General features: G+C 35.8%; 1 protein-coding gene across 1 annotated transcript; it reads right to left on the bottom strand.

Annotated features, from left to right (window-relative positions):
* Nucleotides 1–3,551: 3,551 nt before the first annotated feature.
* On the bottom strand, nt 3,552–4,531 carry LOC111379849. Its single transcript, XM_023003280.1, has 2 exons — nt 4,037–4,531; nt 3,552–3,950 (listed from the first exon to the last, which is right to left on the bottom strand). The coding sequence occupies exons 1-2, from the start codon at nt 4,529–4,531 to the stop codon at nt 3,552–3,554; spliced, it is 894 nt and encodes a 297-aa protein (XP_022859048.1).
* Between the last annotated feature and the right edge of the window lie 8,359 nt (nt 4,532–12,890).

Below are 12,890 nucleotides of genomic sequence, written 5' to 3'. Positions count from 1 at the left end.
GTATAATGCTGAAAATCACACCAAAAAGGTACCCAATGAATAACCTTACTCATGTTTGTGTAATCTCAATGTACAAGGCAAAGTCATTCCTATATGATAATTTACTAATCTGATAATCTGGTCATACATACGCAGAAGTGTCTTAAAGGCTAATCACCCTAGTACACGGCCCAAAAATACTTTAATTATGCTGAAATATTTAATAAACATATAACTTGCTAATCAAATGATTTAACTAAATTGAATTTAACTTTAAAAGAAATTATAAAATTTACTTGATTACGCCCAAAATATAACGCGGTGATTTTACATACAGCTTTGGGATGTCATATCCACAGGAAGATGAAAAATGGTTTAAAGGATCAAATAAATTGGGGTTTTCGTGATTTTGTGAAGTGAGTTTTCAATTTGAAGTGGGATTTAAATATCAATATTCAAAATAGTGGAGCACTGGAATTCACTCTTTCGGATTGGATCAATCAACATTAATCATCCGTACATTTTACTCTAAAATCAAGGTTCCTATAACATATTCCTACTTTAGTCTATTGAAATCAAATTAAGAAGCGTCCATATACATCAAGCATACGGAAGTAAATAATCCATCAACGACATACATGAAATTAAAACTCAATAAATATTTCAATCAAAGGATAGAAAGAGTGTGACTAATTCTATAAAAAATCTAATAAGACAACCAATTTCAATTACTAATTCAAAAAGGGAAACCTATATTTATTAATTTCACTTGCAATCCTGGAATTTAGAATTCCTAACAACATATTCTGCATTTATTTATTGAAACAAGATTCAAGAAGCCACAATATACCTTAAGCATAGAGCAGTAATCAAATCACGTCAATAATTCAATTGAAATTTAAATTCAACCAATATTTTAGTCATTCAATGGAAAAAAACATAATTGAATCAATGAACAATTTAATAAAAGTTAAACAAACATCAAAAGTATAATAATAAAGAAGAAATCTAAATCCCAGAGTTATTCGACAATAAAAATCATATTATATGAAAGAAAAGATATTGAAATCACCAAATCCGATCGAGATCCTTCTTGGCTTCACCAAAGATTTTAGTTCTTCATGGAGTTTCTTGTACCAAGGATGAGAGAAAAGTGTACGAGGCTGAATGGAGGCGTTTTGGGGTTAAAAACCAAGTGCAAAACGCGTTTCCACAAGAGGTTGAACCGAATAAGGAAAGTAAATTTTTGGCCAAAATTTTCTGTGCGACTGCTTTCAGTATTTTGGTCATAACTTCCTCTCCCGACATCTGATTGATGTGATTCAAGTTTCATTGGAAAGCGAACTCAAAGTACTACAATCTTGATAAATATTTCTTTCCAAATTTGGACGTTTACTAGGTCAAATGTTGATCTCAATCTTCGGCTCAAAATCTAAAAATCCTTATATCCGGTTGGAATTTGATTTGTGAAAATATTATAGACATATTTAACTTCTTTTAACTTCTAATTGCACCAATGGACTCCTAAATTTCTCAAATCATCATTCCATCACCCCTCTCATCTATGAATTATTTGCAACTTGGTCCCTGAACTTTCACTTCTTATCGCTTTGGTCCTTTTTCATTTGTTTCTTCCAAATTTCACCATTTTCACCAAAATGCAACCTAAACCGAAGCATAAGAGTAATGAGTGCATTTTGACATAATATAATCACATGAATGCAATAATTAAGAGGAAAAATATGGTATTTTACACTCTTATCACACCCCAAACTTGCTTATTGCTAGTACCTAACAATTCAATGCAAAACAAAACAAATGAGTGACTGATCCAAATTACAAGTGAAGTTGTTAAGTTCTAATTCAACTGCAGTTTATTATCTTTTCAAACTCAACACCACAAGAAATTAACAATGTTATGATTACCAAGATATCAAAAACATTTGCTAAATGTGTAAGTGTGTGTCTAGCCATAGCCATCTTACCGCCAACCCTAACACATGCAACATCGAGTGTGTCTCTAGCTAAAGGTCCTGCCCCATAACTCATGGGTATTAAAGTGTTTAGTGTGGGGTTTCTCTCTATGGAGCTGGGAAAGATGCATACTCAGAACATAGAGGCTTAAATATTTATGAACAAGCAACAAGTAAACATTGATCACATGATAGGGATACTTTCAAATGAAAATCCATCAACTTCTTACCACAAACCTACTTGAGATCAAAACAGTCAATGTAAAGGGTGTTAAAAGGGTTAAATTGGGTTATATGAAAAGTAGGGCAAAAAGAATTTAAGGACTTCCAAGTATCTAGCTAGGCATCTCAACAAGTATTTCAACATATCAATCCTTTACATCACAACGTATTCCTCAATCTTTCAATTTCCAACAACAATCCATCCCTTTTTTTTTCATTTCTTTTTTTTTTCTTCTTCTTTTCTTTTGTTTGTTTGCTTTTTTTTTTTTTTTCAAATTCCCTTTCCTTTTGTGTTTTTTTTCGTCTCCCCCGAGCACTTATCATCTCTTATCAACAACTTTTCTTCTCAAATGAACATTTAACACCTACTATACACTTGGAAGTATAAATGTAGAAAATTGAATATTTATAGACTTTATTCCAATGTAAGGAGATATGGATAACTTAGGCACGTGAAAGAAATGGTTATGTATGTGTATTGGCTCAAAGTGGCTACTAAGGGATTATAATTATGGAAAAGAACTAGTCTGAATGCTCAAATTCAATCCTAAATTGACTGTTTCATTTTCCAAGTATAAACCACCATCTTACATTTTTAGTATATTGTGGCTCTCAATCCTCACCAATTCTCACATAAGAGAACTTCAACAAGAGACTCCTCTAATTACATGTGTTACACTTTCATCTTACCACAAGGCTTGTGTGCGCAAAAGGATTCAGCAAATGTCTCAATATCCAAACTTTCATAAACAATATTAATTTCTAGTGGCATATATTGTCATTCAAGAACATGTAGCGGATTAGGGACTTAAAAAAAAATAGGCCAAAATTCCATGAAAAACATGCAATTCACAACAAAATTTAAGTTAAACTCTCCCCCCATCTAAACATTGCATTGTCTTCAATACAAAAACATGTCTGCCAAATAAAAGTAAAGAAAGATATCACCTTAATATCGAAGTGAATCACCTAAACTTGAAGTGTTAGAAGCCTAAAAGTTCTCAACTAGTGATGAATGCATGGAATGAAAAAAAACCTAAAAATGCAAAAATAAAAATAGAAAGAAAGAGAAATGAATGAACTCCCCTTGGGTTGCCTTCCAAGCAGCGCATTTGTTTATTATCGTTGGCTCGACCCAATGTTTGTTTCTTTAGCCCGCATCCAGCCATGGTATTGTCAACCTTTGTCGTATTTCACCAAACTCATTGGAAGTAGTCACTTGTAGTGTCCCATAATCCTGATAATCATCAAAAGCAGCACAAATGTCAGCATATTCCCCATTATCATACCCTGTAGGAATTTTGGAATTTAAAAGGAAAGAATTTAAAGGGTCGGGGTCAATAAGCACATGTGCTTCCTCCTCAACGAGTGCATCAATCATGTATAACTATGACACTCATCATTTTCCTCAGGTTGCTTCACGATGTGAAAGATGTTGACGTCCAGGGTCATGTTCCCAAATGATAGTTTCATTAGACCATTTCTGCAATTGATAAGAGCATTAGATGTGGCAAGAAAAAGTCTACCTAGAATAATGGAAATCTTGGAGTTAACATTCACATCCTCTTTTAAATCCTCCAAGAAATCAACGGGGTAACAAAATTTATCAATTTGTACTAGCACATCCTCAACTACACCCCTTGGTCGTATTGTGGATCGATCAGCCAATTGTAAACTTACGGATGTAGGCTTTATTTCTCCTAGGCCTAATGACAAGTAAATAGAGTAAGGCATGATGTTAACACTAGCCCCTAGGTCAAGAAGGGCTTGTGAAATCTAATGATTCCCAATAACACAAGAGACTACGGACAACCAGGGTCCTTATACTTTCGAGGGATCCTTTGCTCAATTACAGTGCTTACATGCTCAGTCAAGAAAGCAGTTTTCTTGACATGGTGTTTTCTCTTCATAGTGCACAAGTCTTTTAGGACTTTAGCATATATGGGAACCTGGGAGATCATATGTAAAAGAGGTAAATTGATCTTTACTTGTTTAAGGTGCTCTAAGATTTCACTATGTTGACCAATAGATTTCGAGGTGGCTTTAAGAGCTTGAGGAAAGGGTACTCGCGGTGGATTTTTCACTACCTCCTCGCTAGGGGTACTCTCTTCTGAATTGCTAGGGTCCTTTTCATATTCATTAGGTTTGGAGGTTGGTTCAATAACCTTACCGGACCGAGTGGTTATGGCATTAACTTCCTTAAGGTTGTTTTCTCTTAAGCCTGAGGTTTGTGCCATATGTTGTCCTCTAGGGTTTCGTTGAGCTTGTGCTGGAAATTTTTCCCGCTCAACTACAGTTAAAGCATTGGTTAATTTGGACATATGAGTTTTGATTTCCTCAACAATTTGGGTAATCATAGTCTCAAAATTCTAATTGGTTTTACTTTGTGCCTCTATGAGCATGCATATAGGGTGCCTTCCAAAGAGTTTCTAGAGGATGTGGTTTGATATGGAGGTGTAGTGTAGGCTCTATTGGATTGGGCGGGTTGCTGATGTTCAGATTTTCAGCTAAGATTGGGGTGACTCCGCCACCCTGAATTATAGGTTTCGAAGTAGGGAGTATGGGGCTTTTGATATATGCCTAAGACATTACAATGTTCCTCATAAAGTCCCCTCATCTCAGCATAAGTCGCACAATCTTGTGGTAGGTGATCACTCCCTCCACACACAAAACAAGGCTCTAAAGACTCAATACGAGAAACAGGTTGTGCAGATTTAGAGCCTTTAGCACGCAAGGTCTCAAGTTCCTTAGTGAGGGCTTCCACTTTGGCCAAGACTATCTTCTTCCCTAAGTTGATAGATACCTATACTAGTGGAGTGTCCTGTAGGTCGTGACCTATTGGTACTATCAGTAAGGCTAGGTCCAGTCCATGAGCTTTCTCAGTAAGATCATCTAGATACTCTATGGCCTCATCCAGATCCTTTTGTAGGAAATCAACGTGACACATCATCTCTACGAATTGACGCTCCCTAGGTCTAACATCCCTCATAAAAGTAACTAACTATACGCCAGCTCTCATAACCATGGTGAGGACAAAGGGCTTGTAGTTATTTAAACCTCTCCCAGGCCTGATATAGGGTCTCACTATCCTTTTGGGTAAAAGATGAGATTTGCTTCTTAAGGGCACTAGTCTTATGGTGAAGAAAGTATTTATTAAAAAATGCTTGCGTCATTTCAGCCCATGTACCAATTGAACGTGGGGTCAACGATATACCAAGGTCTTTGCTCTCTCTTTAAGTGAAAACGGGAAAAATTTTAACCTGACTGCATCCGTTGTACCATGTTGATTGTGAAAGGTCGCAACTACCTCCTCAAATTCCCTGATATGCACATATGGATTTTCACTGTCAAGTCCATGAATAGTGGGAAGAAGTTGAATCATTCTAGGTTTAATTCCATACTTGGCATAATAGGCGGAAACATTATGCATGATGGTGTGGATTTGCGGTGGGGTGCAAATAATCATGCAAAGTCCTATAAGGTGCATCGTCGTGTTCACTATCAGACATAGCGTTATGTGTAGAGGTGTTTGTGGCAATTGATGTAGTAGCAAAGTAAGGGTTATATCGAGATTCAAACACTGGATAAGGTGCTCCGGTAGAACTCCCTTGATCACCTCAATCCCTGCTCATCAAACACAAAAAACAAAGAAAATGTGTGAAAACAAAATAAAAATAACACTAAAAAAATTAAATCGAATAAAAATGAAGGGAAAGGAACGATGTCACCCTTTTTCAGTTGATCCCTTAATTACGGCGTAAAATTTGATTATGTCCAAAGTATAACGCGGTGATTGTAGCAAAATTTTGAGGTGTCGTATCCACAGGGAGATGGAAAATGGTTTAAAGGATCAAACAAACTGGGGTTTTCATGATTTTGTGAAGTGAGTTTTCAATTTGAAGTGGGATTTAAATATCAATATTCAAAATAGTGAAGCACCGAAATTCACTCTCTCGGATTGGATCAATCAACATTAATCGAGCATACATTTTACTCTAAAATCAAGGTTCCTATTACATATTCCTATTTTAGTTGATTGAAATCAGATTAAGAAGCATCCATATACATCAAGCATACGGAAGTAAATAATCCATCAACGACATACATGAAATTGAAACTCAATAAATATTTCGATCAAACGATAAAAAGAGCATGGCTAATTCTATGAAAAATCTAATAAGAATTGAACCAATTTCAATTACCAATTCAAAAAGGAAAACCTATATTTATTTAATTTCAATTGCAATCCTGGAATTTAGAATTCCTAACAACAGATTCTGCATTTATTTATTGAAACAAGATTCAAGAAGCCACAATATACTTTAAGCATAGAGCAGTAATCAAATCACGTCAATAATTCAATTAAAATTTAAATTCAACTAATATTTTAGTCATTCAATAGAAAAAACATAATTGAATCCATGAACAATTTAATAAAAGTTAAACAAAAATCAAAAGTATAATAATAAAGAAGAAATCTAAATTCCAGAGTTATTCGACAATAAAAATCACATTATAGGAAAGAAAAGATATTGAAATCACCAAATCCAATCGAGATCCTTCTTGACTTAACCAAAGATTTTAGTTTTTCATGGAGTTTCTTGTGCCAAGGATGAGAGAAAAGTGTACGAGGCTGAATGGAGGCGTTCTGGGACATTTTTGGGGTTAAAACCGTGTGCAAAACGCGTTTCCACAAGAGGTTGAACCGAATAAGGAAAGTAAATTTTAGGCCAAAATTTTCTGTGCGACCGCTTTCAATATTTTGGTCATAACTTCCTCTCCCGATGTCTAATTGAGATGATTCAAGTTTCATTGGAAAGCTAACTCAAAGTACTACAATTTGATAGAAATATCTCTTTCCAAATTCGGACGTTTACTAGGTCAAACGTTGATCTCAATTTTCGGCTCAAAATCTGAAAATCCTTATATCCGGTTGGAATTTGATTTGTGAAAATATTATAGGCACATTTAACTTCTTTTGACTTCTAATTGCACCAATGGACTCCTAAATTTCTCAAATCATCATTTTATCGTCCGTCTCATCTATGAATTATTTGTAACTTGGTCCCTGAACTTTCACTTCTTCTCACTTTGGTCCTTTTTTCATTTGTTTCTTCCAAATTTCACCATTTTCACCAAAATGCAATCTAAACAAAAACATAAGAGTAATGAGTGCATTTTGGCATAATATAATCACATGAATGCAATAATTAAGAGGGAAAAATATGATATTTTACACTCTTATCACTACTTTATTCTAAAATTCATGTTGTCAAATCAACTAAATGAAATAATAAATTTTCTAATATAATATAAATTTAATAAATACTAATTTCTGAAAAATAAGTTTGTGTCCACCGACCAAGTCATAGTCGATCATGGTTTCAATCTTCTCGTCACCTCTTCAACTTCAAATATCAAGTATGATATTACGCACTCGCTCTAGTAAATCATATCCGCTTACAATGCCTTGATTATTTTCCTACCATTTAAAATATTAATTTACCAACGGGAACTTCTACACTTTATTTTCAACCTCAGAATCCCAATTAAGGTCACTGACAACATATAATATAAATTATTTTAACATCAAAACTCCAAATATTCAGCACTTTGGTTCCAATACTAAAAATCCATGAAAATTAGATGATTGACAAAACTAGCACTTTAATTCCAGAATATTGAAAACTAGTACCAATGTCTATATATTGAAATCTGTCATCGAAACCATGACAAAACTAGCACTTTTCTGGACAAGATTTAAAAAACAGCACTTGTGTAGGATTTGTCCAAAAATTGCTTATAATTATTACTTAAAAATGGAGAAATCAATTCCAATTCCTTAATTTAAATGATTAACATCATATAACTCCCAAGAAAATCAAAGAATAAGTATCCATTTCATAAACCCATTTTCCAAATTTCCCCCCTTTTCTTTTCTTTCTTCTTCTTCATTTTTTTTTTCAACACCAATCATTCAATGTATATTTCTTTAACATATTCATGTCTAATACCTCAAATAAGTGTCAATAACCTCTAATTCTAGCTAACTTCAAATATAACCAAATTTTCCATAAACTCTAAAAGAAAAATTAGCCCCCATTTGGCCCCCATTATTTGGGTTTATAATGGGGGGAATAGTGTTTTTTTTTTTTGAAAAATGAATGGTTGTAAAAGAATGAAAAGTTTTCGATTTGTATGTAATATTATTTTATTGAAAATTGTGTGGTTACAAATAAAAGAGAAAAATTTAAATTAAGTTGAAGAGTTTTAAAAGGAGCCAAACAGAGGCTTAATTTAGTAAACTTACACTTACCTCTCTAAATCAAATGAAAAATTGAAGAAATGGAGCACCCAAGAATTGAAAGCCTACTTCTTCTTTTTCTTTTCATCTTCTTTTTCTTCTTCTCTTCTTTCCTTTTTTTCCCTCTTTCTCGATTCTTCTCTCCCCAGTTAGAGTGTGTGTGTGTGTGTGTGTGTTTTAATTGTTAAATGGGTTATCATTTGCCGCTTGTGGCTCACTTACCAACATTTTGCAAAGAAAGTCCTCCAACATTTCTATAATAAAACATTAAATTCTCAACTTCCAACAATATATAAGTAGATCCCCAAACTTTAATTTTATCCATCTAAAACCTTCAAATATTTTTCATAATAAAATAAACCCAATAAAATAATTTGGTCAATTAATGTCCCAATAAAATGATTTGCTTCATTTTAGTTCTTATTTGACTTAGACTTTGACAAGTCAACCTTTGATTTGTGACTTATTAGAATAGGTTGTAACATGGACAATCATCCCTAATGGCACTACTGGACACCATCCTATGACCACTCCGGGAGGGATAGAGGGAGGAGGTGGAAGTCTAGCCATTCAAGGCACTGAAGGTGATTTCCCTACTAGGCCCAATTTTCTTCTTTATCAACGAATCATCCTTTTCCACTTCATATTCCTCCTTGTAGGCAGTTGCCTCTAACTCAACTGAGTCAACTTCTCAACCTACTTCTTATAGGCCGTTGAGGTGGTTTCCAAGGCTCTCACCTCTGCTAAGCTTTAGCGGACTATGGCAAAATCACTGCATTGGCCTTTTTTTCAAGAAATTATTTGTAAGAAAATTTTATAAGCATGGACACATGGAATAATGACTATAGTAGCACTACAAATAAACATACTTTGAGATGTTATCAGTTCATTTAGAGTGAAGTGTGTATTCTTGTTCATCAGCTTGTCGTAGCTCTAATCCTTTAGGAAAAGCTAGTAGATATAGCTGATGATGTCTAACTGATCTACAGTGATCTAACACCTTAGCAAAAAACCTTTAAATGAGCAGGATATTAAATGAAAAGTAATCCATTGAATTTAATTCGATTAGATCAAAGAACTTATTGGCAGTAGAGTAAGCAATTGGAACTATCAAAGGCGCCATGTGATCATTCTCCACGGTGTCCCTAAAATACGACTTCCTTCAATACTTAAGAGATGATGGCATATCCACAACAAAGTGTTAATAGGACCCCAAGGAGTTAAATAGTATTTCCCCTAACTTTTCTAGCCCTCGGCTATGGTTTTTGGGAAGTATAAGGAGTGGAAGACATCGAAATGTTATCAACTCCTCTACTGGCTTGACGTTAAAGCATCCACGACCTAACCATTTGCTCATAGGAGCTCAAATGAAATTGGGTTGGAGCTGATCGAATGTAGGACCAATTGAAAGAAGGGATGGAACGAAAGCCTAAGCCCCCGTTTGGCCCTCATTTTTTGGAAATGAAAATGGGTAGAATATTATTTTTTTTTTTTGAAAAATGAGTGGTTGAAAAAGCAAGAAATTTTTTCATTTTATGTGTATTATTATATTTTGGAAGATTGTGTGATTGAAAATAAGAGAGAGAGAAATAGAATGTAATATAATGTAATTTAATGGAGGCCAAACGGGGGCCCTTTGAAGAGATTGTCACTCAATGTGCCTTGGGTAACAAGATCTCTCACTATGTGGTCAGGGATGATGAGGTCAATATTATCAGGGATCCTAAACAACTCTCTAAATTTAATGATTTTTTCTAAAGTGATGTTAGATGGATCATCAAAAAACCTTTCATTTAACTGAAGTTTCTATGGCAGAGGAGATAATCATAGTATATTCTCTCCCAACCAGATAGCCCTACTCATTTCATGAAAATGGACAACAATAGGCTCCCTTATCTCCAAAATCCTACCATAACTCTAGACACCATTTTTCGAGTTTAAAATAAAAATGGAGAAAACAAAGATTGAGAATTACCTAAGGTCTAAAATTTTGAGAATAAGTATTGTCACCAAAATTTGTCAAACATCACCGAAATCTTTGATTACTAGCCGTCGGGAAGCAAACTTGTAGCATGTGAGTACTTTTGAATTTTGCAAAACGGAAAGCTCAGCCTTATATAGTCAGAGTTCAAACGCCCCAAGCATTTTAATGGATTACGTCCAGATCATTCAAATTTTCACTTTATAAAAATCATTGAGTTCAAAAGTCAAGTGTAATAAACGGGTCAAATGAAATGGTGTACATTGTGTTCATACCACGAGCCTCACCTCTACCACTTTTTCTTGAAGTTGCACTTCGAGAGCTTTTCGCTCTTCAACAAGGACCTCGCCTCTACAACTTCAACTTTTCTTAAAGTTTCATTCCAGAGCTTCGTCTTTCAGCAAAGACCTTGCCTTTGCAACTACAACTTTTCTCAAAGTTGCACTTCCAGAGCTTTATCTTTTAGCGAGGAGGCCTTTGTCGCTACAACATTTCTAAAAGTTTCACTACCAAAGCTTCATCCGTCAATAAGGACCTCACCTCTGCCACTTCAACTTTTATTAAAATTTCATTCCTAAAGTTTCATCCTCCATTAAGAACTTCACATCTACCACCTCGACTTTTCTCAAAGTTGCACTCCTAGAGCTTCGTCCTTCAGCAAGGACCTCGCCTTTGCCACCTCAACTTTCCTCAAAGTTGTACTTCTAGAGCTTCTTCCTCCAGGAGGAACTTCACTCTCTACTCCGTGAACTTTTCTTGAAGTTGCACTTTAATAGCTTCATCCATTAGCGAGGACCTTGCCTCCGCTACCTCAACTTTTCTCAAGGTTCCACTCCCAGAGCTTCGTCTTTTGACAAAGACCTCGACTTTGCCACAACAAATTTTGTCAAGTGATGGTAATGGGCCGAGTCAAGCTGAGCTGGCTCGACCCTTTAAACCACAAGCTCGTGAGTTCACGAGCTACGAGCTCGCCGATCGAGTATAGCCGAGTCGAGCCCACAAGCCGCTCGCAAGCTCGTATTTTTTCAATTTTTTTTTTTGATTTTTTTACTTTTCCTTTATAAATTTACACATTTTTTGACGAGCCAGTCGAGTCATGGGATTGAGCCCCTTACTCGGCCCACGAGCTAAGTTTTAATGAGCTGAGAGTCAAACCAACGAGCCGCTCGGCCAGTTTGACATCCCTACTCCCAGAGATTCATCCTTCTACAAGGACCTCATCTCTACCCCTTCAACTTTTCTCAAATTTGCACTTTTAGAGCTCGTCCTTCAGCAAGGACCTTACCTTTGCTATTTTAACTTTCCTCAAAGTTACATTCTCAGATCTTAGTCCTTCGTCAATGACCTCATCTCAGTTACTTCAACTGTTTTCAAAGTTGTACTCCTAGAGCTTCATCTTTCAGCTAGGACTTTGCCTCTTCTATTTCAGCTTTTCTTAAAGTTGCACTCCTAGAACTTCATTCTTCAATAGGGACCTCACCTTGCTAATTCAACTTTTTTTTTTCTTTTAAATATGAACTCCATAGCTTCATTCTTTAGAAAGGACGGACCTCTACCACCTCATTTTTTTCTCAAAGTTGCACTCCCAGAGTTTTGTCCTTCAGCATGGACTTCACCTTTGCCATTTCAACTTTCCTCAAAGTTGCACTACTAGAGCTTCTTCCTTCAACATGTACCTCGCCTCTACCACGTCAACTTTTTCCAAAGTTGCACTCTCGGAGCTTCATTCTTCAACATAAACCTTGCCCCTACCACTGCAACTCTTCTCAAAGTCGTATTTATAGAGCTTCATCATTCAATAAAGATCTCGCCTCTATGACTAACTTTTCTTAAAATTACACTCTCAGAGTTTTGTCGTTTACCAAAGACCTCACCTCTATCACCTCAACTTTTCTTGAAGTTATACTGGCAGAGCTTCGTCCTTTAGCAAGGAACTTATCCCTGCCACTAAGTTGCACTTCCAAAGCTTCGTCCTTCAGCAAGGACCTTGCCTCTACCATTACAACTTTACTCAAAGTTGTACTCTAGAACTTCGTTGTTCATTAAGTACCCCATCGCTGCGACCCCAACTTTACTTAAAGTTTCACTCCTAGAGCTTCATCCATCAACAAGGACCTTGCCTCTGCCCCTTCAACTTTTTGAGAAGTTTTAATCCTAGAGCTTTGTCCTTCAACAAGGACCTCGCCTCCGCCACCTCAACTTTTCTCAAGATTCCACTCCCAGAGCTTCGTCTTTCTACAAAGACCTCGCCTCTACGACAGTAACTTTTCTTAAGGTTGCACTCTCAGAGATTCATCCTTCCACAAGGACCTCATCTCTGCCACTTCAACTTTCCTCAAATTTGCACTCTTAGAGCTTTGTCCTTCAGCAAGGACCTTACCTTTGCTACTTTAACTTTCCTCAAAGTTACACTCCCAGAGCTTTGTCCTTC

Source organism: Olea europaea, unplaced genomic scaffold (assembly GCF_002742605.1).
Source record: "Olea europaea var. sylvestris unplaced genomic scaffold, O_europaea_v1 scaffold204, whole genome shotgun sequence".
Classification (NCBI taxonomy): Eukaryota; Viridiplantae; Streptophyta; class Magnoliopsida; order Lamiales; family Oleaceae; genus Olea; species Olea europaea.
The sequence above is the reverse complement of the archived record's forward strand: the minus strand, read 5'-3'. Positions and strand labels throughout refer to the sequence as shown.